Raw genomic sequence first — 27363 nt, 5'->3', positions numbered from 1 at the left:
CCGCTCCCGGCGTGCGCGCGGCTCTTCCCGCGGTGCTGCGCGGCGGTGTCGCGCGCTGCCCGCGTCCGGCATGGAGGGCGCCGCGCACTGCTCGCTGGAGACCAAGCGCCTGCTCCTGGACCCCAAGTTCGAGGGCTACAAGCTGTCCCTGGAGCCGCTGGCCTGCTACCAGCTGGAGCTGGACGCGGGTGAGGAGCGGGGCCGGTGATTTGGGGCGCTTCCGTGGCTCGACCCGATTTCTCGTTGCGGTTGAGCAGCGGCGCCTTCCTGCCGCACGAAGAGCCGAGCGGCGGCACGGCGCCACGCTGCAGCGGGCTGCCCGCCGAGCCGGGATCAGTGCGTGTGTGCAGCCGGCCTTCGGGTCGGGCATGCGCGGTTGGACCGCGGCGGCGGCCGGGGCGGTTCGGTGCGTGCTGTCTGGAATCAGACGTGTGTTAGAATTAGAGGCATACGCATGAAATTAATGCCTCACGCGATCCCCTGCATAAAAGCCCTTTGTCTTCCTTTGCTCGTAGTTCAGACGTGGATGCTCAGACTGTTCATGGCCTTGCTTTCTTTGCTGTGCGGTATCAGCGTGTGAGTTGCTGAGCTGTTAGTGCGATGATTCACTCAGTTCTCATTTCACCCAGAAGAACACTGACAGAATCACATGGGGTGCACGCCTAACTCCGTGCCCCGTAAGCTCTCTCAGCGTTGTGGCTTTGTTGGTGTGCGATGCGCAGGTCAGATGTAAGGTGCATGAAGTAGCCTTTTTTATAAGAGCACAGTGTAGTATGCAGCTCGGGCAGGCTGGTCTCTATATTCACTGGACGATACACCCGACTTCTGGGCTACCTGCTATGTGTTGCTGCAGATCTGTGTTCAGTACATTATTTTAATAGCAGGGCAGAAAGGTACACTGTGTGTGAGTTGTGTCTTAAAGGATGAGTGAGTGAAGATGAGGTGATACCATTGTATACTGGGAAGTGTAATGAGAGTAACATTTTGTTATGTAGTGTAACATTGCCCTTTGTCACGATGTTGTTCTTACTGTGATGTTTTGTGTGTAAGGTGATCAAGGATGCTTTGTGGTTCTCAGATATGTGTACTGCATACCTGTTTTAAATTGAGGACTCAATATTTTCGTTGAAGAGTTTGAATTATGGAGCTTCTAATGCCTCTAGTCCATTCAGGTATTTGGCATAACAGTTACAGTAACCCTTGTGGTATAAATTTGATGTATATCTGTTCTCTTTTCTTGGTCTTCTTACTATAACACGGAGATCCAGACTCCAGTCCTTACTTGCCAGTCCGACTAAATATAATACCAAATTGCTTATTCTGTTCTCTGCTTTTGTGTATATGCACTTATTTTTCTTTTTTGTTTTTCTTTTGATTACTAATGTGAAATATAAACCAAACTAAGCCCTCAGTCAGTCTTCTAGATGACTTTTTTTTGCTGTGTTTCAACCTGTCTTTGGGCCATACTGATGGCTCACTCTCTCTGCTGTTTTTCTGCTTACTTCAGGGCACTTTCCTTTTAGTGCAGAGATAGTCTGTACCTGAACTTTGTGTTTTCTGCTATCAATGGTCTGCATTTATGTTAGATTGATGGCTTGCTTCCATACTTTGACTTGCATCTTGGGCAGAAGTTATGGGTTGAGCTACCTGTAAAACCAAATGAGATAAGAATTGACGCATGAAATTGATGCAGATCTACATTATTGGAAAAGGAGAATGTGCAGCTGCTGGACACCTTATGCTGGCTATCACACTCATGTGGACTACAGCAGCCTTCATTTTCTGACTGCTATATAAAGCTTAGTATTCAGTGCTAATTTGTCTGCAACTGTCAAACTGTGGTTGCCGTGAATTTGCTAGTCAAATGTGCAAGTGAAGCAGAAAGAAATTTCTAATAGCTTTCTATTTATTTATTGGATCTGATAGTGGAGAACAAGTTCATAGTGAATATCTTAAATTATAATGGTGGAAAAGAATGGTGAAATTCTGTTATTATACACTCCTTTTTAGATGCTGTAATTAGCTTGTTCTTTGCCCATTTGTTGCTTGGTTGCTCCCCATTCTGTCCCAATTCTCCTGAACTTCCACAAACATTTTTCTGATCTCTCATCCTGGTACTTCAACTAGTGATGAGTCCCACGGTATTACTGCTTTAATACCCAGCTCTTCACCCTAAACGTTGTATGTATTTCTCTTTCTTTTCTTTAGTTTTTCTCCTTATTTTCCTTAGTTGCTGATATTTAGGTTTAGGTCTTAGGCCTTATATAACTGTTCTTGTGTTGTACTTTAATTTCTCGAGAAGGAAAAAAATGATGTATAGGTATATAACTACATTAATGAAGATGGTTCCTACAGCAGGCACAAGTCAGCTTACAAGCTGTTTTGACAGTGATGTTCTCACAAATGCCTCACCAGTTTTTGGGTATTGTTTGATTTTTAGGTTCACTTGAGTGTGCAATAGATGCCATGTATGTTCATATCTGTGTTAGTAATTTGATCCAGCGAAAATACTTCATGAAATGGTATCTGAAAGGAAAGCATGCTTGTTTTCAGCAAGCTGTGTGCTTATTAGAAGTAAACTTCTGTGTTCAGTCTATTAACACCTGCTACAGTATGCTAAGAAAGTCTTGTACTTTTGGTTAGCAACAAAATGATGCTGCCATTAACAGTGAAAACATGCTTCCTCGGAGAAAACTGATTCTGAGATAGAACGATCTGTGTGTGCTGACCACTGGTACTAGAAAATAAATTCAGGGACTGTCTTTCGCTAGTAAAGAGTGTACATGAAATACTAAATTCCTTCCACTGGGTGGCATTGCAAAACAAAATATGATATAAAGGTCCCAAAATAATGTGTTGATAAAATTAGTTTACATATTTTACAGTATTTTGAAGTCACTGTGATGTGTTCAGTAGAACATATGAAAATGCAGAGTTATTATTTCACGCATTTTCCACTTTTTTTTCAAGTTCTACTGATTATAGAATCATAGAACTGCTCAGGTTAGAAAAGACCTTAAAGATCAACAAGTCCAACCACAGCCTAACCATGCTACCCAAACTCTAACAACCCTCTGCTAAATCATGTCCCTGAGCGCCACATCCAAGTGTTTTTAAACACATCCAGGGATGGTGACTCAACCACCTCCTTGGGGAGCCTATTCCAGTGCTTAGCAACCCTTTCAGTAAAGAAGTTTTTCCTGCTATCCAACCTAAACTTACCCTGGTGCAACTTGAGGCCATTTCCCCTTGTCCTGTCACCTGTCAGCAGTGAGAAGAGACCAACCCCGCTCTCGCTGTAAGCACGCTTCAGATATTAGAAGAGAGCAACACGGTCTCTTCTCAGCCTTCTTTTCCCCAGGCTAAACAGCCCAGTTCCTTCAGTCTCTCCTCATAGGGCATATTCTCCAAGCCCTTCACAAGCCCTGTTGCCCTTCTTTGGATTGCTCCAGCACCTCAATGTCCTTTCTGTACTGAGATGCCCAAAACTGAACATAAAACTCAAGGTGAGGCCTTGAGTGCTGGGCAGGATAATAATAAGATCAGATTACGCTAGGGATATTTTGTTCCTTTCATTGATTCTTATGAATTGCTTAGTACATTTTCCTTTTGTTTTTAAGTAGATTTGGTATTAGTGAAAATCTTGGCTTAATTAGCTGGGAAATATTTTGAGTCAAATTAATTATTTTTTCAGTCATGGAGCTGGTGACCTACAATTCTAGACAAGTGACATAATTTTGCTAGTCTGAAATACCACACCTCACTGCAGTTGTTGGGTAATAATACTGAAAGCTGAGATTTAATTTATATATACATTCCTTCTCTTTGCTGGTATGGCAGAGTATGAATTAATGTTCTTTGGTTTCTGTAGTGCATATTTGTTTATGAGAAACTGGAATAAGACTGTGTATTATTCTGTAGGAGAAGCTGTCATAAATTGCTGCTTGTTAGTTGAACTCAAAAAGTTGGAGCTATTGAATTAGTCTGTCCTAGATTCAGTTCCTTTTTTAAAAACAAGCGAAAAAACTTTTGTGTGAATAAGGTGATTTTCTCATTAAGTATTTCTCTTTTTTTCTTCTCATTTTATTAGCTTCTATTTTGCCAAATAGAACCCTTAATTAATTTTTCACATTTTTTCCAAGGACCATCAAGAAGACTTGAACTGGGAAGGCTGCAGAAAGGAAGGAATGTAACTCTATCATAGTGTAAAATCTTCTATAACTGTCTGAGCGCAAGATATGTGAAGCAGATGGCATTTGTGCACAGATTTTACTTGATCACAGAATGAGCCTCAATTAATCTAATGATTTCTTGGCAGAAATATGTATATACAGGATACATTCTGTAAGCTGTTGATAACCATATTTGAAGTGTTATGTGGAAATCCAGTACACATTTGTTTGCTTTCCAGGTTTAAAATCACATGTGGTATAGTTTCTGACTTATGAACATATACTGACATATACTTATGAAGAGTTAATTGCATAATTCATCTTAAGAGATTTGGATCTCTTTGTACCAACTCCTATTATGCAGGGCTTGTCAGAATAACCGGCTGGAAAACTCAAGGACAGGGACTTTGTTCATGCTTTTTCATTCCTTATAGAGTTTATAATCCTACAGCTAAGCCATGGTGTATTGTTCCAAAAAAATTTCTTGGAAAGTTCTGAATTGCTTTAGGAAGCAGCCAGTTTTAACTGTTTTCAATATTTATATATATTTTAGTTAAAATTCTACTAGCAGCAATGTGCCTGGGGGGAGGGAAGGGTAGAAAACAAAATAAGACAACCTTAGCTTTTCTGTGTTGAAAACACTTGCATGTTTCAGCATGTGAATTGTAGTCCCTGACTATAAGTATACCTGCCTATGCAGAAAGGAAATTAGATGTACTTGATTTCACTGGAAATCTTGGATTATATTTGTTTTTGTCTTTAATTGTTTGCAGAACATTCACATTGCCTTTCATCTTGTTAGGAAAATATCTGTGGTAAAGACTGTTTGTCCAAACAGTTTTAAAACACATAACACAACTTTTTAATTTCTTTTATAATGTAATTTACTGTAAAATATTCTAATTAGTTAAAGTAGAAACTGGAATGGGTAGCATCTTTCACATTATGGCAGGTATATTTTCTTAACTCTTTTTTTTTTTTTTTTAACATTGTAGCTTTTTTCTTCTAGCCATGTCTTAGGAAAGAGTAATTATTAATTGCAGAGATGCTGAAATCTCTCCACTGTGGTGAATATGAATAATGAGTTGAGTTGAGTGGAATTAATGCTCTTGGTTTGCAAACATCAACAATGATTAGGAGACTAATTGCTAATTATGCCATCATTTTGCAAACATTTTATACAGTATGACTGGAATATTTATTCTTAATTAATCAGACAGTTGTCTTGCATAGTTTTCTACGACCCCTGTTAATAGCCAGTGTCTCTAATGGGATCAGTTTTGAGCCCATAGTGATTATCTGATTGGTGATATGTGTTGTGATAGCTATTCAGTGGCACTCATTGTTTTGGAAAATGAACTACAGTTTGAAGTAATCATTGCAATAAGTAGAATGAAATACTGCTTCTTGAGTAGGTTTTAAATATATGCTAAAGAAAGGTGTAAGGAGTCCAAGGTGAGGACTTCTGGATAGAGTTGTGAATGGTTCCAGCGAACATGATGTGAAGATTACTTTGCTGTGTTTCTGAGCAGAAAAAGAAAAATTTGGAAGTTGTAAAAGTGGTAATTAAAATAACTAATATGGCCTTAAAATCACAGAATTGTTTCAGTTGGAAGGGAGGCTTAAAGTCATCTAGTTCAACTCCCGTGCAATGAACAGGGGCACCTATAGCTCAGAGCCACATCCAGCCAATGTCTCCTAGGTCAGGGCATCCACTGTCTCTCTGGGCAACCTCTTTCAGTGATCACCAGCCTTACTGTAGAAGATTTCTCTCTTATATCCAAAAACCTTCTTCCTTATATCCTTCTCATTGCTTTGTTAATCTCCCTTTACTGTGGGTCTGAAGCTTACTCATCATGGGCAGACAGTTTACTTGTAAGTTTCTGAAGGATTTTTCTTGTTATGTCAAGTTTGAAATAAACTTCTTAGAGAGAAACTACGGGTCCTGGGATGTCTGTAGTGGAGACTGAGTAGTGCCAGTCTGTTGGAGACCGTTTTAGAAGGATACACTAGATCTTTGCCACTGTCTTCACTTGAGCTTGGAGATTTTCTGTATTTTGAGATGTTGAAACTACTCAGTCTCTGAATAGATGTGGAGAAGGAAGAAGGAATTGCAGCTAATTTAAATAACTTGCTTAGTTTTATGCAGATAATTCCAGCTAAGATTACTGCTAGCTGTGGAGATGTTTTCAGTTTGCTCAAGTGGGTGGCTGTAAGTAGCACGCTGCCTATCCTGAAGAAGGTACTATTATTAGTGAACAGCCGTTCTTTGCACACTCCTTCAGATAGAGAAAACTTGCATTGAAATTTTGATGGTATCTTGGAGATTGCTGTAGATTTCTTCAGCATCATTGTAGGTGCTAGGAACATACTTTTTCAGTAATGACCATGCACTAATTATGTTTAATAGTGTCTTAATTGTTTGCTTTGCAGTTGCTGATAGCATGATTCAGAGTTCAAGATTATGAAATTCACGTAGTTAGAAGGTATTTCTTTTGTCCATTGTTTGCTTAGACTTATGGTTGAGCAGAATTATTTTGTTTTCTTTAGTACAGTATATGTATCAGGAACGTTTTGTAGTCTTTACAAGTAGGCTTAAAAGTAGATTTTACAAGGTTCTTGCTTTGTGCTTTCATTTTTGTGAGGGCATTTAATAAAGTAGAGAGACCTCAACAGATGTTGGGAAGAGTCAGTGTAGGTGACTGTAAATGGTAATGGTTATTACGTTACTGCAGTGAGTGATTGTGGTGCCTTTCAGTGTGCAGGACCTGCTTTCCAAGTTCATAGTGATACTGTTTGTTGTTTGACTACATATGCATAATATGTTTTCCCTCAAATAAACTAGGCCTACGGGCTATAGACGGATGAATTATTTTAAAATTATTAATTTAAGTGTTAACTTATTAAATTATATTCAGAAATATTGTTTAAGTAATTTCTCTCTCTTTTCATCTTCCAGCTGTAGCAGAAGTGAAGCTTCGTGATGATCAATATACCCTTGACCACATGCGTGCTTTTGGCATGTATAATTATCTTCACCTTGACTCCTGGTACCAGGATAATGTTTACTACATTGACCAATTTGGAAGGGTTATGAACTTGTCAGTGACTCTGGTAAGCAGAAACTTATTTTTAGAATAACTGAATTTGAATAGGTGTGGATTGATAAAGTAGAAAACAGATCAAGGAGATTCCAGATGCAAAACTGGAAGGGAAGCTACTGCCAGGAGGAGAGGTAGATTGACAAAAATGGGGTTTGCTAGGGGGATGAAAAGATTTTAAATGAAAATTTCTGAAATTTTTCATTAATAGAAGTTTACTAGTATTGCACTGTATTAATACTACATGTTATTCCTTCATGGGGAGGATAAACATATGGTCTCAAGCTGAAGAAAAGAGCAGGTACTTCTTATGCAATTGCCAGAGTTTTCTCAGCTATTTTGTTTGATGTTTGCTAATTTGAAAATCCAATAATTGTAGATAGAGAAAAGCTATGTGATTTAGAATTATAAATGAAAGCACATGTAGACCAATAGTGTAATCTGTGTATGGCTGGATGGAGGCCAAAAGCACTTGTGTCCCTGGGCAAATTTGAAATAGAGAATAAGCTAGACCAAGTCAGAAAAACATGGCAGTTCTCTGCTTTTATACTGATAACATTGACTGTCTTACACAGTCAGTTTTCTTGAGGCACTTGAATGCCTAAGCGCCCTGATTCCACTGCAGAGCCGTTCTTTCTTTTCGAGCTGAGAAAACATGGCTGCATGGATACTGTCTTTCTGATATATGCAGTTGTAGTCCTTGCTTGTTAAGGAACAGAAGACTTATCCGTGGCAATTTTACAGCTATCACAATGTCTTCTTAGCTGAATTTGTAATTTAGAATAAGATTAATTCACTGATGATTTTGACTTGTACCCTATTGAGTAATAAAGGTGTACTCACAGTTTTTTACCAATAAGTATGTTTTTGTTGTTGTTGTTTTCGTGATGATTTGACTCAATCCTTCTGAATCAAATACATCTTCATCTATCAAGAATGGAAAGTAATCCAGAATTGTATATTAGCTAATTTGAATAACAGTACTTCATTTATAACCAGTTACTAGTCTCCCTGAAGACTTTCAAGGCAAGGCTGGATCAAGCCCTGGGCAACCTGATGTAGCTGTGTTGTCCCTGATCATTGCAGGGGAATCAATTTAGATGGCCCTCAAAGGTCCCTTCTAGCTCTAAGTATTCCATGATTCTATGATTCTATTAGAATTCTATGTTGAGAAAGGTAATAACATGTAGATGCTTCCCAAGATAGTTCTATCACTAACTGATTCAAGGCAGCTGTTAGATTTTTATTTTCAAGAGAAAATTTTTTCTGGAATGGACTGCCCAGGGAGGTGGTGGAATCACCGACCCTGGGGGTGTTCAAGGAAAGACTGGATGTTGTGTTGAGGGACATGGTTTAGTAGGAGCTATTGGGAATAGGTGAACGGTTGGACTGGGTGATCTTTTAGGTCTTTTCCAACCTTGGTGATTCTATGATTCTATGATTCTATGAAAAATTTTCAAGAAAGTTAAATTTTGTTGATGCACTATTGTGCTACCAGAATGTCAAGTAAATGGCTGCCATGTTGTGTCCTAATCTGCAGTACGGTGCTGTTTTGCAGAATAAATGTCTTTGCACACATATAAAAAGGAATTTCTGTTCAGAAACATTAACAAAGCTTCTCTTCTCAAAAGTGCCTGTGCGTATATTAGTGAAATCTATGTTATAAATAATGTTGTTTTAAGTAAGTACAGTTTACAAGTTAACAGAAGGCACTATTGTACTGAACTCTCTTTAGCTGATGATGAAGCAGGTTAATATGCTTATCCCAAATCCAAACTGAAAGGTGTTTGTTTTTTTTTTTTTAACAAGTAACTTCAAATAGTTCTGATACCTATTTTTCCTGCAAGTTTGATTTTTGTTTGGAGATATGTTGCAGTTATACTTAAATGACAAATTCACCTTGCAACTTTGGTGTTTAAGAAGATATCATCTGTTAATGTTATGTTGTGATGCCCAAAACTGCACTCAGTGGTTGAGGTGAGGTCGCACCATCACAGAGCAGAATGGAACAATCCCTTCTCTTGCCTGGCTGGCAGTGCTGGGCACGATGCACCCCAGGGCATGGTTGGTCCTTTTGGCTGCCAGGGCACACTGCTGATTTGTATTCAACTTCAGTCAACCAGAACTCCCAAATCCCTTGCCATTGGGCTGCTCTCCTGCTTCTCATTCCCCATCCTTTACAAAGTCAGGTTTGCTCTCTTCCAGGCACAGAATCTGGCACTTGCCCTTGTTCAGCTTCATTCAGTTGATGATTGCCCAGCTTTCTAATTTGTCAGCAGCTCTCTGCAAGGCCTGTTTACTCTCAAGTGTCAACAGTTCCTCCCATTTTATCTGCAGACTCAATACTAGTGAGCATCAAAAGGAAGGTTATTGTAAGGGCATTTTCTTTCTTTCCTTTTAGGTGGGAGGCTTTGTGATATGAAGACTTTTTTTAATTAACGTTTCCAGGATTGTTGACTCCTGTCACTCCTCTTTAGTGTTGATAAATCTAATGTGGGCTTTAGAAGATTAAGTGATTGACAGTTGATAGTTTTTTAAAACAAAATTACATCCATAACTAATTGAAGCTTACTGTTATGATTCACTTGAAGGCTGTCAGAAGTGTGGTCTTCTGCAATGTTGCATAGCATATCCCTGTAATTCATAGTTCCGGGCCTGAAGCTTTTTCTTTCCGCAATTTGCATTCTTCATTCCTGTTCACAGTAATTATACAACTTGTTACAGTGGAATGCTTTTATTTCAGAAGGTACTGCCTTTCAGTAAAACCTTAAGAAATTCTAGTAGAAGATGAGGATGTCGAAAGTGCTTGGGTGTGGAGTGTGTTTTTTCTTTCTTTCTTTATAATTCTTTCATTCTCCCTTCCTGAATGGGTTCTAAATTAGGTGAATAATTGAAGGGTTGCAGCGATGCAACTGAATCTACAGAGTGATCCTGAATGCTACTAGTAATTATAAATCTAATTTTCATCTTTTCTGTTGCAGATTTTCTGAATTGCCCTTGTGCCTTTTCGTAGGGAACAGTAATCTCTAATACAAATTCAAGTAGGCCCAAAAGACAATCAGGCTGTTTGTCATCTGATCTTTTTTACTGATGCTTATTAACATGGTACTTACCCAAATCCAATTTATCTTGCCTAACTTTGAACATGTTCTAGCTGCATATCTGATTTTAATAACATTTGGAAAATATGATAGATTTGAAATTGTCTCTAATATGATAGTCTCAAAAAAAAAAAAAGGATATGTCATGCTTGCATGCACAAACGTGCTCTTTCTGTGTTACATATATGTGAACAAGTTGAATAAGAAAGAGGGCTGAAGTTTGTTTTAGTTTAGAAGCCCTTGTAAATGCACTTTTTGAGTACAATTCTATGGCTTTTATTTCACTTCAGGTCTCCAGGTTCTTATTGGGAGTAAAATTGTGTGAGGTGAATGATAAATTATACAGGAATGTTAGCAGAAAAGAAGTAAAAGTTTTTTAAATGCAAAATGTAAATTAGTACTGTGAATTTAAAGGAAAAAAAAAAAAAAAAAGGTGTTGAAGTACCAATTATAAAATACTTATGTTTTCAGTAAACAGATTGAATACTAAAATTCTACCACCTTTTCCTCATATGTGGAAGTGATGCTTGCCTACCTATGTTTTTCCCAATAGGCTCAATTATGTGAACTGGTGAATTGCTGTTGAGGTTTGTTGTTCATTTTTCTGCAATGGTGAATTTGATTAGAACTTCATGGTAATGGTAGTGGGAGCACGGTTGGACTAGATGATCTTGTAGGTCCCTTCCAACCTTGTGATTCTATGATTCATAAAGTGACTCTGCTTATAGGACACTGCTCTGCAAAAGCCAAGAGAAGTTTTCAGGCTACCTACAGATTTGACAGCTTACGATGATCGCCTTTGTGCCTCAATATACTTCTCGTCTTCCACATGGGTTACCATTTCTGATGGAACAGGAAGACTATATTTAATTAAGTCAGGCAAACGTGGAAACAGTGCATCGGAAAAGTGGGAGGTAAGTCTTAAAATAACACGCTAAAGAATTGTACATTTACCAAATAATTATTTCTCCTGCATTTAATATGAGAATCGCCCATATAATGTTATTAAAAAAAATTAAGCTTTCAATCTTAACTCTGTGGCATTGATAAAGTATTGTGTCCAAGCATAAAGATCATGTGAATTATTTCTTTATGTGAAAAAAAATCTGTAAAATTCAAATGGTTGAATGGAAACAGCCTTTTGACTGAAAAAGAATCTGTCTAAACAGATTCGCTAAGCAGAGCGAGTGTTTCTAAATAGGTGACTCCACACCTGTCAAACTGAACTTCTTATGAGAACCATTTTCTCCTTCCCTTCTCTATTTTTATGGGTCAGCCTAGGTTTTCCTTCCACTATCACTTATTCTTAATTATTTCCTCTGACCTGTGGAGTAATAAATATTTTTTAAAATGCCTGAAATTACTGTCAATCAAGCTAAAGCTAATTTTCGTTTTAAGTTAGGGAGCTTCTAGATTGCTTGTGCTGATGTAATTGCACTTGAAATGTTCAACATTTAATTTATCCTGTCTTAAAAGTGTGTCCACAGTGACTAGAATAAAATTTAAAGAAAACTGATGATTAAAAAGCTTTTATAGTTAACCCCGAAGGCTTTATGCAGAGTAGGTATAATCTAAATTGTAATATTTCCACATCTCTGGGAGAGAAAATTTTGATGCTGTACACTTAGCTCTGGAAAATTATTGGTGTTTGGTATTTTTTATTTAACTTGGTGGTTGTAATATTTCTCATTATTAAATAGTTTACAAAATCATTTATTTTAAACCATCTTGAGCTTCAGCTACTATAAGTTTTGGTCTATTATTTCTCTTCATTTCTGAAAGATGAATTTGATATTAAATTACCACATTTTTCATGCAACTTTTTAATTAGAGGACAGTTTTCTACACAGTCAAGGAGTTTTTAATATTGGCAGGAAGTCATGTGTATACCTGAAGTGGAGGATTTCAGCATGGTGGAGCAGCTCCTTCCCCTGTACAGTTTGAGAGTTCAGTCAAAAGGAAGCTGATTACCCTATGCTTCATTGCAGACATTTTTGTAGAGTTTTGTGCTTTAACTAATGGAGCATTTAAATCATTCTATAATATAGACAATAATAAAAATACTTCAGAACACTTTCTTGATAGCCAGGGGAGGAAGTACCAGAAATACATAGAATAGTTCTGTTAGAAGAGAGCTTCAGGGAACATCTAGTCTAACTCCACTAGCACTTCAGAGCTAACCAAAAGTTGATGTGATTTGTGGCAAGCAAATTTTGATTGTTTAATGTTCATTGAAGCCTTTCACTAATTTTTGGGTCTTTTAACTTTAACTGACTAACCTTTTACCACCATTTTGTCTTCCAGATTGTGTTTAATGAAGAACTAGGCAGTCCATTTATTATAGTACACAGTGTTTCATATGTAAAATCTGATAAACATTCAGTAGCCGTGCTGCTGCTTAGGGTAGAAAAAGATGAGTTGGACACAAAAGGAAGTGGATTTCATATTACTTTGGAATGGGTTACACTTGTGGAGATGAGCAAAGCGGGTAAGTGTTCTAAATTTGTGTTATTGGTGGGTAAAGGAAAAAAAAACTTAAACCTAAACAAAACCAAAAAAACACTGCAAAAGAAAAACAACGATTATGTTTTCATTCATTGCTTTAAATGTTGATTGTTCCTCAATTTCTGATGTTTGTGTCCCAACAAAACTGTTATCAGATTTTAAATTCATTTTGAGTTCAAGTTCTCACTTGTAGACCTACAGTGTGACAAACATTTGGAAGACAGGAAGGGATAAACTTCTGCATGTGTGTAGTTAAGGTAATTAGAAAACAAGCTAAGAATGATACTTTGTGACATTATGAGATGAAATTCCCATTTAGCTTTGTCTAGTAAAATCTAAGTTCAAAACTATTTCTAATTAATACCTTCTGTACTTTTCAAAATGTTGTATGAGTGGTTAATTGTACAATGTAGACTTACTTGATTTGGTCATCTGTCTAATCTGAGGTCATCTGTTGATGCAGGTTCCCCAGCTGCCTGTAGTCCAGTAACCATATAGATGAAATCTTGCTCTGCCTTGGATTAGAATGGCTATATCTATTCTACTAATAGCTCCTTGCTTACACTTTTTAGAACAGAGGAGGAGACTTTAACTGAACCAGAACTGAACAAGGACCAGAATTACACTGTAGACTGGTTCTTGTTCCTTACTCTTTTTCTAAACTACCTTTTAGCATGTAAGATAACTTTTTAAGGGCACCCAAATTATACCTGGTTTATCCATTATTGTCTATTGTACTGTGACATTGATATTTCTGTAAACTTATCACTGAGGTGAACCCAGACACTTTGGAATACTAGAGTGGTACAGAAGAATTTTTACCATTGTGATCTGGTCTTGTCTAATGTCTGTACTAATAAATTCCCAGTACTGTTTTTTTTTCTTTCTCTTTTTAAAGTAAAGCTGTAGTCACAAGAACAGCAAATTCTTTCAAGGAAGAGGTGAAGGATATATGTGAAAAATCAAACCTTTAATATTAGAGATAATATTATTACGTGTCAGAATTTGGTCGTATTGTTAGTTAATTGCTAAAAATCCATTTGTACAATCTGTTGTTACAGACAGTTGATCAAATACTGAGGGCTCTGAGTCCAGTTAGGTTTTAATTGAAGAACAACAAGCTCTAGAACCTATGACTTTACCTATGTTTTAAATCATCGGTATTCATATGTTTGGGAGCACACTCCTTGATGCCAGTAGCTGATAACTAGAATCTCCTCAGCTTTTATAAAACACAGGCCTTCAAAAGTGAAGGCAGGCATTTTCTGTTAAGGGTGAAGTGTTATCCAGAAGCTGTGTTGTTGGTTCTCAAGCTCATATATCAGCTCTAAAAATATTTGGAAGGCCTGTTTCTACAGAGGCTGAGAGTACTTTTGTTAATTGCTGAGCTAGCTGTAATTAAAGAAGACATCATAAGAAAAAAGGACAATGTTAAATTAATTTTAGGAACTACATATATCCTAAAGTCACTGAAAAAGAGATTTCCTTTTAAAGTACTGTTATCTAACTTGTAGGATTGCTTAGCGTTTTTAAGTGTAATGAGGTTCTTGTACAAGAGTTTCATCCCCTAGAAAAATATACTGCTCAATTTTTTTTTCTTCATGTTATAGATGAACATAGGTATGAAATCTACAAAAGGAGAATTTTACAGGGAAAATCGGTCCCCCATTATGCATCAATAGAGCCAGGTGGAGATGGTCTAATGATTATATCCTACAAACCATTCAAATTTGTACAAGAAAAGGAAGAAATTTTAGAAGAAAATGACGATAAGAAAACAACAAATGAAAAGAAAGGTAAACCTTATTTGACAGTTTATGATAGATTGCTCTCTGTTCTGGCTAAGAAAAGAGCTTGTTTGGAAATCCTAGTAGATGTTAGTCTTAATATCTGCCTGAAATGTTTTTTTTTTTTTCTTGATCCATTTATTTATTTCTTTATTTTATGAACAGATGGACTTTAATGCGTTTGTCTTCTTCCTGGAAAGTTATATTGTGCATAAGCCTAGGTGGGAAACAGTTGACAAAGGAGGCACATAAAGAATTTCTTTGACCCAAGGATAAAGGCATTTTGCCAAGAGACTGTACTGATTATTTGCTAATAGTTGAGATGTTTAGACAAAAGTTAGGCTGCCTAAATTCAAGGATCTAGCTGAAGTACTCAAATGAAGAAATCAGTTTTCGTAGATAAAACAAGGGGATGACACCCAAACAGTTGAGAGTGAAGCTCCCGCAAGGAGTTGTTCAGCAGTTTAGAAAAAAATAACTGACATCAACAAAAGACTACTTTTCTTCTGTTAAACCAGAGCAAAATGAACAAACTTAAATTTTAATCCTAAATGTCACTCAGCTCTGTAATATGGATATCTGTGTTGCTGCACTATTTCCAATTTGATTTTTGTTTCTGATTATGAGAGGTTGGTTACTGAACCTATTTTAACTGAATAATACTAGCACAATACCAGCTCCAAACAGAGTTCACTTAATGCGTATGGGTGCACATCTGTTGTTTCCCAACTCAGGAAGGCCATCTGTGATGCGTGGAGCTGCGATATCTTAAGAGATCTTATGATGGCACAGAAATGTAATGTCAGAGAAAGTAGTGAAACCTGAACTTCGATTTCAGGAGGAAGTCTAATTCCTCTTTAAGAAAGAGTTTGTCTTTTCAGAAACCTAGTGTAGGCTGTCGTTTCAGTTGCACGGTTCTATAGAACTGCAAGCAAAATAGATACCAAATAATGAAACGAAATGCACTGGCAGTAGAACTCTGATTTTTAGAAGAGCTTACAACAGTATATGAACTGTTAAGGTGGTTATGTTACTCACTGTCATTTTGGCTTTTCCCTTTGTTCTTTTGTGTTCTGCCCTGTACGTGCTTTATTGCTAATCAGGTTATCTAGAAGGTAGTGCAAAGGGAAAAAAAAAAGTCGAGGACATTTGGTTTGGTCTCATTCTTTTTTCTTATTAATTAAGACCAGATACAGTCTGTATCAAATGTAAGAATTTTAAGGACTGTCACATCTCATCTTAACAGTTTCTGTGAATCGTATTTGTATCATTTGTGACTATTCTACTTCAGACAGGAAACTCATGGTGACAGGTGTAAGAGCACTTCCAGAGCTTCAGCTGCTGACATGGTCAACCAAATATTGAACTGTGACAATGTGGAGAACTTCTAAAGCATTTCAGAAAATGAGTCCATCCAAACTTTATTTCTCCTCTAAATCTCAGGGAAATTTTAAAAGAAAATAAATACACTTGTAGTTATGTTTTCCGTGGGTATATTTTCACTACTCAATCATGCTGTCACAGCCTTCTTTATGGAACAGAATAATTTCAGTTGGAAAGCACCTACAAAAATCTCCAAGTCCAACTGTCAGGAGTACTTTGGGGCCAGTCCAAAGTTAAAAAGTATTAGGAGCATTACTGAAATGCTTCCTAAATATGGGCAGCCACAGGGCAGCAGCCACCTCTCTAGGAAGCCTGTTCCCATGTCTTACTACCCTCTCAGTAAAAAGTTTTTCCTAATTCTTAGTGCAGCTTTGAGGCACTCCCATCTGTCCTGACACGAGATGAGCACCTCTCCACTTGCCATTCTCAGGAAGTTGTAGAGAGCAGTGAGGTGACCCCTCAACCTTCTTTTTTCTCCAGGCTTAACAAACTCAGCGTCCTCAACCACTCCTGATTGAACACATCCTCTAGACTTTAACCACCTTTTTTGCTTTCCTGTTTAAGTATTTTTCATAGAAAGGCAGTTTTTCTAGAAGTTTAATAATTAAGATAGGCATCGGGCAGATTGTAGACCCTGAAGCAAAATTCAGTTATTACCTCTTGGCAGGCAATTCTATTTCATCTTTGTCAAGTGAGGCAAATGAAGACTGTTTGGTCTTTTAAAACCATTTCTGTTTAATAGTCAGTGTGACTTCTGGCAAAATAGATGAGGGAAAAATGTTCATGTTTCTGAATAGCTTATATCCCTGAGTATGGAGTAGCTTGTCATAACTATCATAGTACTGGTGTCTCTTTGAGTTATTGATCACTAATGCTTCAGTGTACTGAAATACACTTCAGATATCAATTTCATAAGGCCGCAATAACTGTAGAGTAATATCTAATGTCCATTTGATAACTCCATCAACATATTTGAGTACAGACGTTAACAGAAGTTGTTTTCTAGATAAGTGACACAAATTAACTTGATTGTTTAAAAAGAAGTTTCTGTCTAATAAGCAGGATGTATTTTAAGAAAATTGTTTGCAATAGAAGTTAATCTCCATTCTTTCCCAAGTCTCAGTTCTGTCTCATCCAGCGTTACATGCTGTAGAATCTAGGACAGTTTTAATGTAGATGGTATTTTGCTGTGTGTTTTCAATTGTAGATCCTCTCTATTACTGGCAACAGACTGAAGATGATCTGACAATAACAGTTCACATTCCTCAGGACGTCACTAAGGATGACATAAAAGTACACTTTTCCCCTGACAACATATGTGTTACATTGAAAGACCAGCCTGCTTTGATGGAAGGAAAATTATATTCATCTGTGGACCATGAAAGCTGCACTTGGATAATTAAAGAGAACAAAAGGTGTTGTATATGATTTTAAGGTTTACTATTGCTAGGAATTGATTTCAAAGTGTATATCATATCTGGCTTCTGGGCCTCCTGGGAATTGAGTTATTTATTGCTAGACACTGAGCTTGTCCTTTCCGGCATTTACCTCCTCTGCTGAAAATTGCTCGCTGGCTTCTGCAGTTCTGTCTCAGTTCTGTTCCTTTAGCTCGTTATGAAAGTAATTCCTTCTTATAGTTACTTATTTACAAAGTTACATGACAAGCTGTTTTATACAGTGGCATAGAACAGCATTTTCAAACTGAAAAAATCTATTAAAAAAAAGTTGTATGTATAACTGTCTTCCATATTGTCCTGGTTTCAAAGCAGGAAATTCAAGGCTTTCCACAAGCATGAGTGTGTTTTATTTGTTTTATTTGGCTTTGAGAAATCACTTGTACTTCTTCTGGGTTTGTCTGTATTTTTGTTTTTAATAAATATTTTCAGTTAATATAGTTTATTTTTTATAAGGTGAATTCTAATTGTTTCTGTTGTATGGTTTTCTGTAACAATTCAGTTCTCAAATCTACATTCAGAGCTTTTTTTTGACTGCCATCTGAAAAAGATTCATGTATTACTTGTTGGCTTCTGTTTGCATTTTAGCTTGGAAATTTTTCTAATTAAGAAAAATGAGGGACCACGATGGCCAGAGCTAATAGTTGGTGACACAAAAGGGGAATTTGTTATGGATTCTTCCCAGTGCGCTGAAATAAGTGAGTCTCTGATGCATCTGACTTCTGAAGTAATGGTAAGAAGTTGAAAATAAAACATTTAACATATTTGCATATTTGTGTATTATTTTTTTCTCGATATCCAAGTGACGTAGCTCTTCAGTTCATTTACTGTTCAGAATCCTAGACTACATTCAATTTTGTCTGAGATTGTTAACAAACTAATGGCACTGGAGTTACGACTGTGTTCTGAACTGTAATATGGTCACAGGGGACTGAATTTAGCATACATAATAGTGTCTCTGCACCAAAATATAGAAGTCTGATTAAATTGAAAAACAGATTTTGTTCCCACCACTTGTTATGGGCCAATTTAAAAGCAGTTAATTGAAGTAATTTTTAAGGATGTCTGTTTATTGTTTGTCAGTAGATTAGCAGCAATTTTATGCTGTCTTTCTAGAGATGCTGTGCTTGCCTTACGTTGACTGAGTATAAATAACATGCTTTGCTAAGTTTTTGCTTTTTGTAAAGGCATGACTCATGAACTTTCTGGCATGTGGTTATAGAGAAAGTCTTTACTTAAAATATATTTCTTAACTGCTGTTTGTTTAATACTTAACATTTTGGTTTAATTAAGAATTGGCATTTCATCTAAAACTTGTGAACTGTGACTCTCAGGATCTTGATTTAATACTTTTGGATTACTACTTTTTTGAAGAAGGCTGGAAAATTAAAGTAAATGCTGTTTAGTGTTTAAATTGATTTCACTCCTTTCTCACATGCTATTTGTGGGCAAAATACTGTAGTGTATCTTCTGAACTTCAAATTTTTGCTTTTGCAACCTGTTTTAAGATGATTTTTGTTGCAACTTTTCAGCTCGTGTGCAGTAATTATCACATTAGAAAACAAAAATAATAAAAGCCCTGGGAAGTTTTTGTGTAAAGTAAATGTTCAGTATTTAGTTTCAGTGAAATTTGTGTTTTATATATATATATACTAAAAGCATGGATTCTTTTCAGTCATCTGAAGTGTTTATGACAATGCTGTTTACCTGAAAGCTTCTTTTCTAAAGCTTCCTGATAAGAACAATAAATCATAAAGTTTGGCAGAGGAGAGTTGAACCCCAACATTTATCCTGCTCTGTTTTAAGTCTTGCACATATATGATGCCTTTCATGTTTTCTGTCATTTAAGGAATTTTCTTTGTCATTTCTTCCTGTCAGTTTTCTTTAAACTTAGGTTGTCAAAGTATTCAAATGCAAGGAAACAAACACACAAAAATAACCCCTGTGCTGAGCTCCTTTTACTTTGTGTACTGATTCAAAATGAAAGTTCTCACTAATCAACTGAATGGATGCAGAAATGACCACATGAATTCAAGAGCTCCATGTCAGATGAACTGAGCATTAGTGCCCTGTCTAATCTTTCTTTGTACATTGTTTGGCCTCAACTTCCAGACTATACTAGCTGCCAAAATGCTGTCATTTTTCTTGTTTGAGAAGCAACATTAATTCATAATTAATAAGAAAGTGTATATTTGTGTCCTCTGTTAAATATATATATATACAGAGAGAGAGAGACTCAGATACTAAGTATACTTACATGAACTTTTCTTTCAGAATCCAGATCCTGAAAAGGAAAATCCACCTTGTAATGCACAAGAATTAGAAGAATGTGATGCTTTTCTTGAAGATGGCGCAAGTTTGTGCAGATTTGATGGCAATACCTTGAAGGTTACTCATGTAGTAAGTGCTGCAAATTATTACTGAAATACTTTAAAATATTCATTTTCTGATATGAAAGGTGAATTCTTTTATCAGAACAAATCCTTGAAATCACATATATGATGGCTGAAACACACCACCCACTGTCTCACTGTGCTCACATCCACTGTTTGGTCTCCATAAATCATAGAATCATAGAAATCACCAAGGTTGGAAAAGACCTAAAAGACCATCCAGTCCAACCGTTTACCTATTCCCAGTAGCTCCCACTAAACCATGTCCCTCAACACAACATCCAGTCTTTCCTTGAACACGCCCAGGCTCGGTGACTCCACCACCTCCCTGGGCAGTCCATTCCAGTGCCTGACCACCCTTTCTGAAAAGTAATACTTCCTAATGTCCAGGATGCTCAGCTAGCTTTGATTAATGCCACTGGGTTCCATTTTTCCTACGTGGAGGAATTCAGAGATACACCTTTGCTTAATACCCATTTCCATGTCAGACACCATTTTGTCAGACTGCCCCTCTGCTTCCATCTGTCACGCAGCAACAACATGTAAGGGGATATTGGGGGGAAGGTTCAGCCTCTACTGCTGTACCACCAGCATTTGCTTATAACATTGTGCGCTGACGCTGTAAAGTAGGAAGCATTACTTTCAATTTTGATATAATAAGGAGGCTGCTATTACTGTAATTTTAGATATGTATATATACTTTCACAAACAAGCTGATTGAAAAAGCAAAGTTATGCCAAAATAATGATAAAACGGAGTCCTTTCAGGAGCGTAGAATTCTTGCTTGTTCCGTACCTGGTATTTTTCTCAGTAACTTTTCATATAGCCTAATAGAAAGTTGCATTTTTTTGCTAAGTTACTACCTTACTGTAGTTCAGTTAGAACTTGATCTGGTCTGTTGCTGAAAGGAAGAAACAAAATAGTCATCTGAGAACACTGCAAGTTAAGTTGAGATTTTTTCCATTCATTTGTTTTTTCAAGATGCCTCTACTAAACTTTTTTCCAAGATGTCTCTAAGCACTGGTGTTGCAACTCATTGCTACCTTGTGTCATTTAAAGTATGTTTAGAACAACATCCTCTGTTGTACAGAAAATGTCGTGGGTACAGAATAAGATTCTGAATCTAATTTCACTTTTCTTCATAAAACTCTAGAAAAATTGTTGAGGATACATCTTACAGACTGTGGTTTTAAGTAACCTTCCTCAATTTCTACATCTGAAAAGATGTGTGCTCGCTACTTTATGAGATAGTAGAAAGTTTGACACACCAGTACTACGCAGACTTTTTATTTTCACATGCAAAATTAGTTATTGCAGCAAGCTCAGTATCCTTAAAAACTATTATTACTCTTTCATACTCTTCTATATGTTTCATTTGTTAATTAATAAAATTAGTAATGTTGAATGCAAAGTATGTCTTTATTGATAATCTGTTTCTGTACATGTAAGAGAATATTTTGGAATTTAGGCTGGGAAATCAGAGTATTGTAGTATTCAGCCTGTACATCAGTTTTCCAAATCTGCTTTTTGATAAGCAGGTGTCCTTAAGGGTTATTTGTGTCACAGAGAAGGAATTTTTGCTTCCTCATTTGTCCACTAATTGTAGTATTTAGTTTGAAGGTAATTGGGATAGGTAGCTATGCTTGTCTTGCCTTTCTTACAATCATTCCTTGTGAATATAAGTGCTTATTGAATGTTATTGTCAATCTAGATATGTTTGATGAATGAGGTGCTGATCTGAAATTTAGTAACTGATTGTGAGCAAATAGAAAACTGTTGACATTTCTTAATTTTAGTATTCTAATTATTTTTCCAGTGCTATCAACTTCTTTTTTCTTTTTTTTTCTTTTTTCTTTCTGTTTTTTGCATAGAGACACTATTTCCTTCTCTCTTGGCGATGCAGAAAAACAGTGATTAAAGAGAGAATTAAAAGTTGTAGGTTAGGGTCCTCCTTCCTAGAAAGCATTTCTACACAAAACACTCCTGTTTGCTTGCATAATGGACATAATGTTTCCTTAATTGTTATCCCAAGCAACAACTACATGTGTTAGAAGTGTGTTTGCCACCTGTAGTGTATTGGACTGTTGATCAGCATAATGTGTTCAAACATTTTATCAGCTAGCAAACATTAAGCTGCTGAATAAGTAACTCTGGCAATGCATGTGACAGAATCTGCTATTCATGCTTTGAATCAATATTTTGCTTTTCTTTGTTTTCAGATTAATCTTGGAAGCAATCAGTATCTTTTCTCAGTTGTTGCGGATCCCAAAGAAATGCCTTGTTTCTGCCTGAGACATGATGTTGATGCTCTTCTCTGGCAGCCCCACTCTGATCAGCCACAAAACATGTGGGAACACATTGCAACTTTTAATGCTTTAGGTAGGAAGTTGTCATATGGGTCATACTCTTCTGAGACATTCTGTTTGAATATTTAGTATGGCTTGTGTTGATATTTCACTTAATTAAATTTGAAGTAAAAGTTACTGCAATTCTGTCATGTAATAGAATGCTAGCTTAATTTTAGAAAGAGCAGAACATCAGAGGTGTTTGGGGAAAACAAGAGTATTCAGACTGTGCAAGCACTGTACTGCACAGTAATAAAGGAGAGCTCCTTGGATAAATGATGTAGATTTAAGGATTTGTGAAAGCACGGTCAGCACCTTAGACACAGAAATAATCTGGGAAACATCTTCAGTTCATTGATGACACGTCTAGTTTTGTATGTGCTTATGGTAAGTGGTCATTAGAATTTTCCCATGTTGTTGTCTTGGGTGATAAGCCTGAACAATTTGAAATGATTGTTTAGTGTTTATTCATATAGTTATGAACATCCAATTATGTTGGTGCTCAGCAGGTTCAAAAGAAACTAAAAGAACTATTTCGCATAGGCATCTTTATGCTAGGAAACCTTCTGCCATAAAACTTTGTGGATGGGGAAATCATAAATTAAAAAAAAAATAAAATCAATCATGATAGGAAGGATCAATTGAGAGCATAACAGTGCCAGCTCTGGTTCAAGAAGCGCCTGAACTTTGAGGTTACAGTGTGTCAGAAACACAGAAAAATGTGACTATGAAGAACCCTCAGTTACTGCTGTATCCTTGCACTCACACTTAGGAATTTTGTTTTAGCCATTGTTGGAAGCAGAAATAATAAGCTTAAAAGCAGAACATATTGAATATGTATAGATAGAAAAGTAATAATTGCTGTATCAGAGAAAGCAAAATAATCTGCCTGGCCGTGTGCTGTACCTATTAAATAATGGAGATAATCAAATTTCGTTTAAATTAATCCAGTGCAGAATTTGTCTGCTGTGACAATTACAGTCTTCATCTTCTCTAGGTGTGGTCTTGAGCTGTTCTTTTAATAATGTTGTGAGTGTGCCAATTAGTTCCCTCCATCCCCTAGATGTATTTTTTTTTTACCTCATCACTGTTAGATTGCATCTAAAACTAAAGGGAAGATAAGCTGTTTAATTAGGTAATTGGATTGGTTCTGGGTTTTTGCAATGTATTTTTGCAATGTATATATGAGCAATTTTTTAAAGTAGCATGTTATTTTCACTTAAGGCCATATTAAGCTCTAAATATTTTACTTTTATTACAGAAGAGTTTAATTTCACAGTTTATTCTTTGTTTACTTGTTTTGAATTGCATTATACTGGAAAAATTAGATGATAAGGACTAAGGCTTTTTCATAGTATTGCTTGTTTCAAGTTTCTATCTAATTTTAAGTAATGTTCTCACGATGTTTTTCTATTGTTTTGAATATAATTATATATTTGAGCTTTTTGTACCCATGGTGGTTTTTTTTTTATCTTTATCCCTATTTACAGTCATTCTTCTGTATTATATTGAAGTTTACTAACTAGATTACTTTGTACTAAACTAGTTTGCCTCTTATATGCCAAAGATGATGTAAACTATCAGCTTGTTTATCTGCAACCAAGTTTTGAAGTGCTTCGCAAGAGCTAATACTAAAAATGAATATTTTCTATGTTAAAATTCCAAAACTTACATTATTAATTGTAGTAGCCAAAACGGTAGTAACGCTCTTTTCTGTTTTAGTTTTTTGATTTTCAGAATTCATTTTTTAATTAGCAATGCAAAGAAGATGAATGATTTATTTTATTTATTTATTTATTTATTTTCTCAGTCCAAGTTTTAGACAGAAACTTAAGAAGGAACCAAAGGGAAACCTAAAGGATCAAGTATTTTTTTGCTCCAGATATCTGTTCTGTCAACTTTCTCTTGAAAAGGGAGTAAGGTTTGAATAGGCATTTGGCTGATTACAAGTAAATTCTAATCATCTAGTACAGTTTGAAGGAGCAGTGATTGATCTTGCCCCTTGTTACTGCATTTTGTTGAAGGAGCCTCTATGGATCATTTTGAGACAGCTGACCCATCTCAAGTTCTTGTGCGCCCTAAACCGACTAGATATGTGGGGCAAAGAGTTGAAAAAAGATTACAGTGCAGGCACTGCTTGGCTGTAGACAAACCAGTTGTGTATTACTAAACCTATTTTAGTCAGAAATTCAAAATTTTCTTCGTAATTGCCTGTTATTTTTGAAGCTAAGCTTGATTTTGACAGATATTTAAAGTGTTAATGAGGCCACTGTATCACATTTCTCGTTCTGTCTTTCCGATCTGAGCAGGTTATGTTCAAGCATCAAAACAAGACAAGAAGTTCATGGCTTGTGCCCCAGACTACTCTTATGCTGCCCTTTGCGAGTGCTTGCGGCGAATTTTCATCTATCGCCAGCCAACTCCTCTGTCCACAGTTCTCTACAACAGGAAGGAAGGAAGACAAGTAGGACAGGTTGCTAAGCAGCTAGTAACAACTCTGGAAGCCAACAATCCAATCTTAGGCTTTCAGGCTACAAATGAAAGGTTATTTGTTCTCACAACAAAAACCTTGTTTTTGATAAAAGTGAATGCTGGAAATTAATTAGTATATTTTGCTGTAGTTCATGTTTATTTGTTAAAGAAATGGCCAGGTAAATAATCTGAGGAGTTCAGTACATTTTGCTGAAGTTTAAAATAGAGATACTTTGCAGGGGAAACAGAATTTTTTCATTAGAACTTACAGGTAAGTCAGTGAGAGTTTTTCAGCTTCACTGTTGCTAAACTAAGCTTTTTTGGAGATGAATAAAAATGCCTTGCCTGCTAGCAGCTTTCTAGAGACTGCTGCTTGCATAAGAGAATAGATTTATGCATTTCTTTTTCCAGTGACCACTTGCTGGACTTCTGAAATTTGAGAACTCACTTCTGATTTTAACTAATAGTTTTACCTCTGAAAAAAGTCATCAGATAAAGAAAATACAGACTTGTGTTACAAGCATATAGTGTGCAATGTAAGGAATTGTATGTGGTTAAAAGAAAAAGTCCAAATTCACATACTGGCCAAAAAATAGTTTAACTCAAGTGGAATAATTTTATTGTATATCCAAATCAATAGTGTAAAATTCTGTGACTTACACATGTTCGTAATGGAATCTATTCACATTTTAAGAGATGCTGAAATAATTACCAGTAAAATTTTCTTGAAACTGAATAGGAGTGAATGCATTCAGTTGCTGGTGTTGATATGATTAAGAATACAGTAAGACTTTGATTCATACCATTCAATGTGTTATTTTCATTTCAAGATGTACTTAAATGACTAATTTACAATTAGGAAACAGCTAACAGAAAATGCACCTGAATTGTAACCTGAGATGGGAAAGTCAAAGGTTCAGCTGCTGCCTTAAATACCACCACAAATAATGTCACTTTTTAACTGTTCTGTACCCAGTGCATAAGTCCAGATGTGGTATGTGTCCAGTGCTATTGTGCACAGACCATGAGGATGCTTTAAAGTTGCTTTTTACCAAACAGGAGTGGATAATTTTGTTGAAAAACTGTTCTTGAATATTTTTTTCTTATTTTAAAGTGATTGTGTCAATAGAATTAAACCAAAATGGGTCAGTTTTGACAATTCCACCTCCTCTCCATTTTTATTCTCATAGTTTACTTACAGCTCTATAGCAAAGGATGTCTAATGAGTAGATTTTGTGCTGTTAAAAAAGCTGCTTTGTTCTGTGGTACCAGAGTACTGAGAAACACAGTGAGTGTCCTGGGAGTTTGCATCTGTTAATATTATTTCCGACCTCTGCAAGAATATATTGAGAAGAAAATGTCTTCTTTTTTATTACAGACTACAAAGTTCTTGATTTTAATTGTTTTCACTTGCCCATAAACTCTGCAGATTTGTATCAGTGAAATTGATTAAATGGTATGGTGGGAAGTTGAGAGGGAGATAAGCAGTTGTCGTGCAGAAGAAAAATAAAAGAAAAACCCTCCAAATTCAGCTTTCCGGGGAGCCTGATTTTTCTCCATTTTATGTCATTGTTATTTTGTATATTCATTTGTGAAAAGTTTTTTGTTATCTGGGTGTGTTAAAATGGATTCCAACTGCAGACCTTCACTTCTCATGCATTTTTGTTTAAACTGTCTTGGAAATACTTGTTAAAAAGCCTCAGTGAATGTATGACTTTTATAACTTTTGCGACTCAATTTCATGTTGAGTAATAATGCCAAACAGACATGGTAGAAATCATGTTGCAGTCCATGCAGCTGATTATTTTCCAGTATAAAATAAGTGCATTGAGATTTATATGAACATTACTTAGTAACCCTAGTATAGATGAGAATTTCAGGTCTTTATGAAATTCCTTCTTGATGTGGCATACGTTTCTGGAAACATACTTCTGTTGTCTTCTGGAACACCTGAAGCAAAGTCAAGTAAAATAATCAGCTCTTCACAGACTGTTATAATCTGTAATGACTAAAAATATGCTTCCCCAGTGTGTCCATTTCAGGGGATTTCTCATGGAACAACTGAACGTGGGGAAAGGTTCATCCCATGTTCCATGTTGCTCGTGTGTTCATGATTATGATGTTCTCAGAAAGGATTTATCAGTCTCTTTCATTTTGCTTTCTCTGTGAGTTAAGGACATAGTAAAAGATTTTCTGCCTTGAGGAACTGTGCATGCTATTGCAGAGCAAGCTGCTATAATTAAATGGCTGCAAGCCACAGGGAGACGCTTACTATCAGCATTTCCATTTCTGTGTTCAGTTAATTTTAAGGCTTATTTGTTTAGCGTATTATTGTGGGCACATACAAAGTAGAGAATTGGGATATTTAAGACACAGTTTTCTGAGAACCATTCTTTTTTTTTTTTTTTTATGAAACTTCAAGAAGTAAAATCCTACATTTTAAGATGGTGCTTTCTGAGATGTCCCAATCACAATTTGTTTACAAAATTTCTGAGAAACTATTGGACTATTAAAAACTTGTGTTATTTATTTCAGTGTACTTTTGCAGTGTTTCACTTGGCTGTGTATTTGGAATGTATCGTGTATACTTCTACAAGTTTAAACAAAAAAATACCAAATTTAATAATAAAAGTTTTTTAATTGTTTTGAA

The 27363-nt window shown here is 36.3% G+C and overlaps 1 protein-coding gene across 1 annotated transcript; it reads left to right on the top strand.

Moving 5' to 3' along the window:
* The first annotated feature begins 42 nt into the window (after window positions 1-42).
* Window positions 43-27363, top strand: NUDCD1 (NudC domain containing 1). Its single transcript, XM_042870011.1, has 10 exons — window positions 43-188; window positions 7132-7286; window positions 11103-11288; window positions 12679-12862; window positions 14490-14675; window positions 17257-17464; window positions 18092-18236; window positions 19778-19903; window positions 22116-22275; window positions 24551-27363. Exons 1-10 carry the CDS (start codon window positions 71-73, stop codon window positions 24841-24843), a joined length of 1761 nt encoding a protein of 586 aa, XP_042725945.1. The 5' UTR covers window positions 43-70; the 3' UTR covers window positions 24844-27363.

The sequence above is a fragment of the Lagopus leucura genome, unplaced genomic scaffold (assembly GCF_019238085.1).
Source record: "Lagopus leucura isolate 7727_CA_CO unplaced genomic scaffold, USGS_WTPT01 Super-Scaffold_100002, whole genome shotgun sequence".
NCBI classification, from domain to species: Eukaryota; Metazoa; Chordata; class Aves; order Galliformes; family Phasianidae; genus Lagopus; species Lagopus leucura.
This window is presented reverse-complemented; position numbering and strand designations above follow the sequence as displayed.

What these genes read in the sequence shown, in the direction of transcription:
- NUDCD1 (XM_042870011.1), top strand. Translation starts at nt 71, where the DNA reads ATGGAGGGCGCCGCGCACTGCTCGCTGGAGACCAAGCGCCTGCTCCTG. An exon ending in TGAACTTGTCAGTGACTCTG is followed by an intron (nt 7,287 to 11,102) that starts GTAAGCAGAAAC and finishes CTCTGCTTATAG; the next exon opens with GACACTGCTCTGCAAAAGCC. An exon ending in GTGCATCGGAAAAGTGGGAG is followed by an intron (nt 11,289 to 12,678) that starts GTAAGTCTTAAA and finishes TTTGTCTTCCAG; the next exon opens with ATTGTGTTTAATGAAGAACT.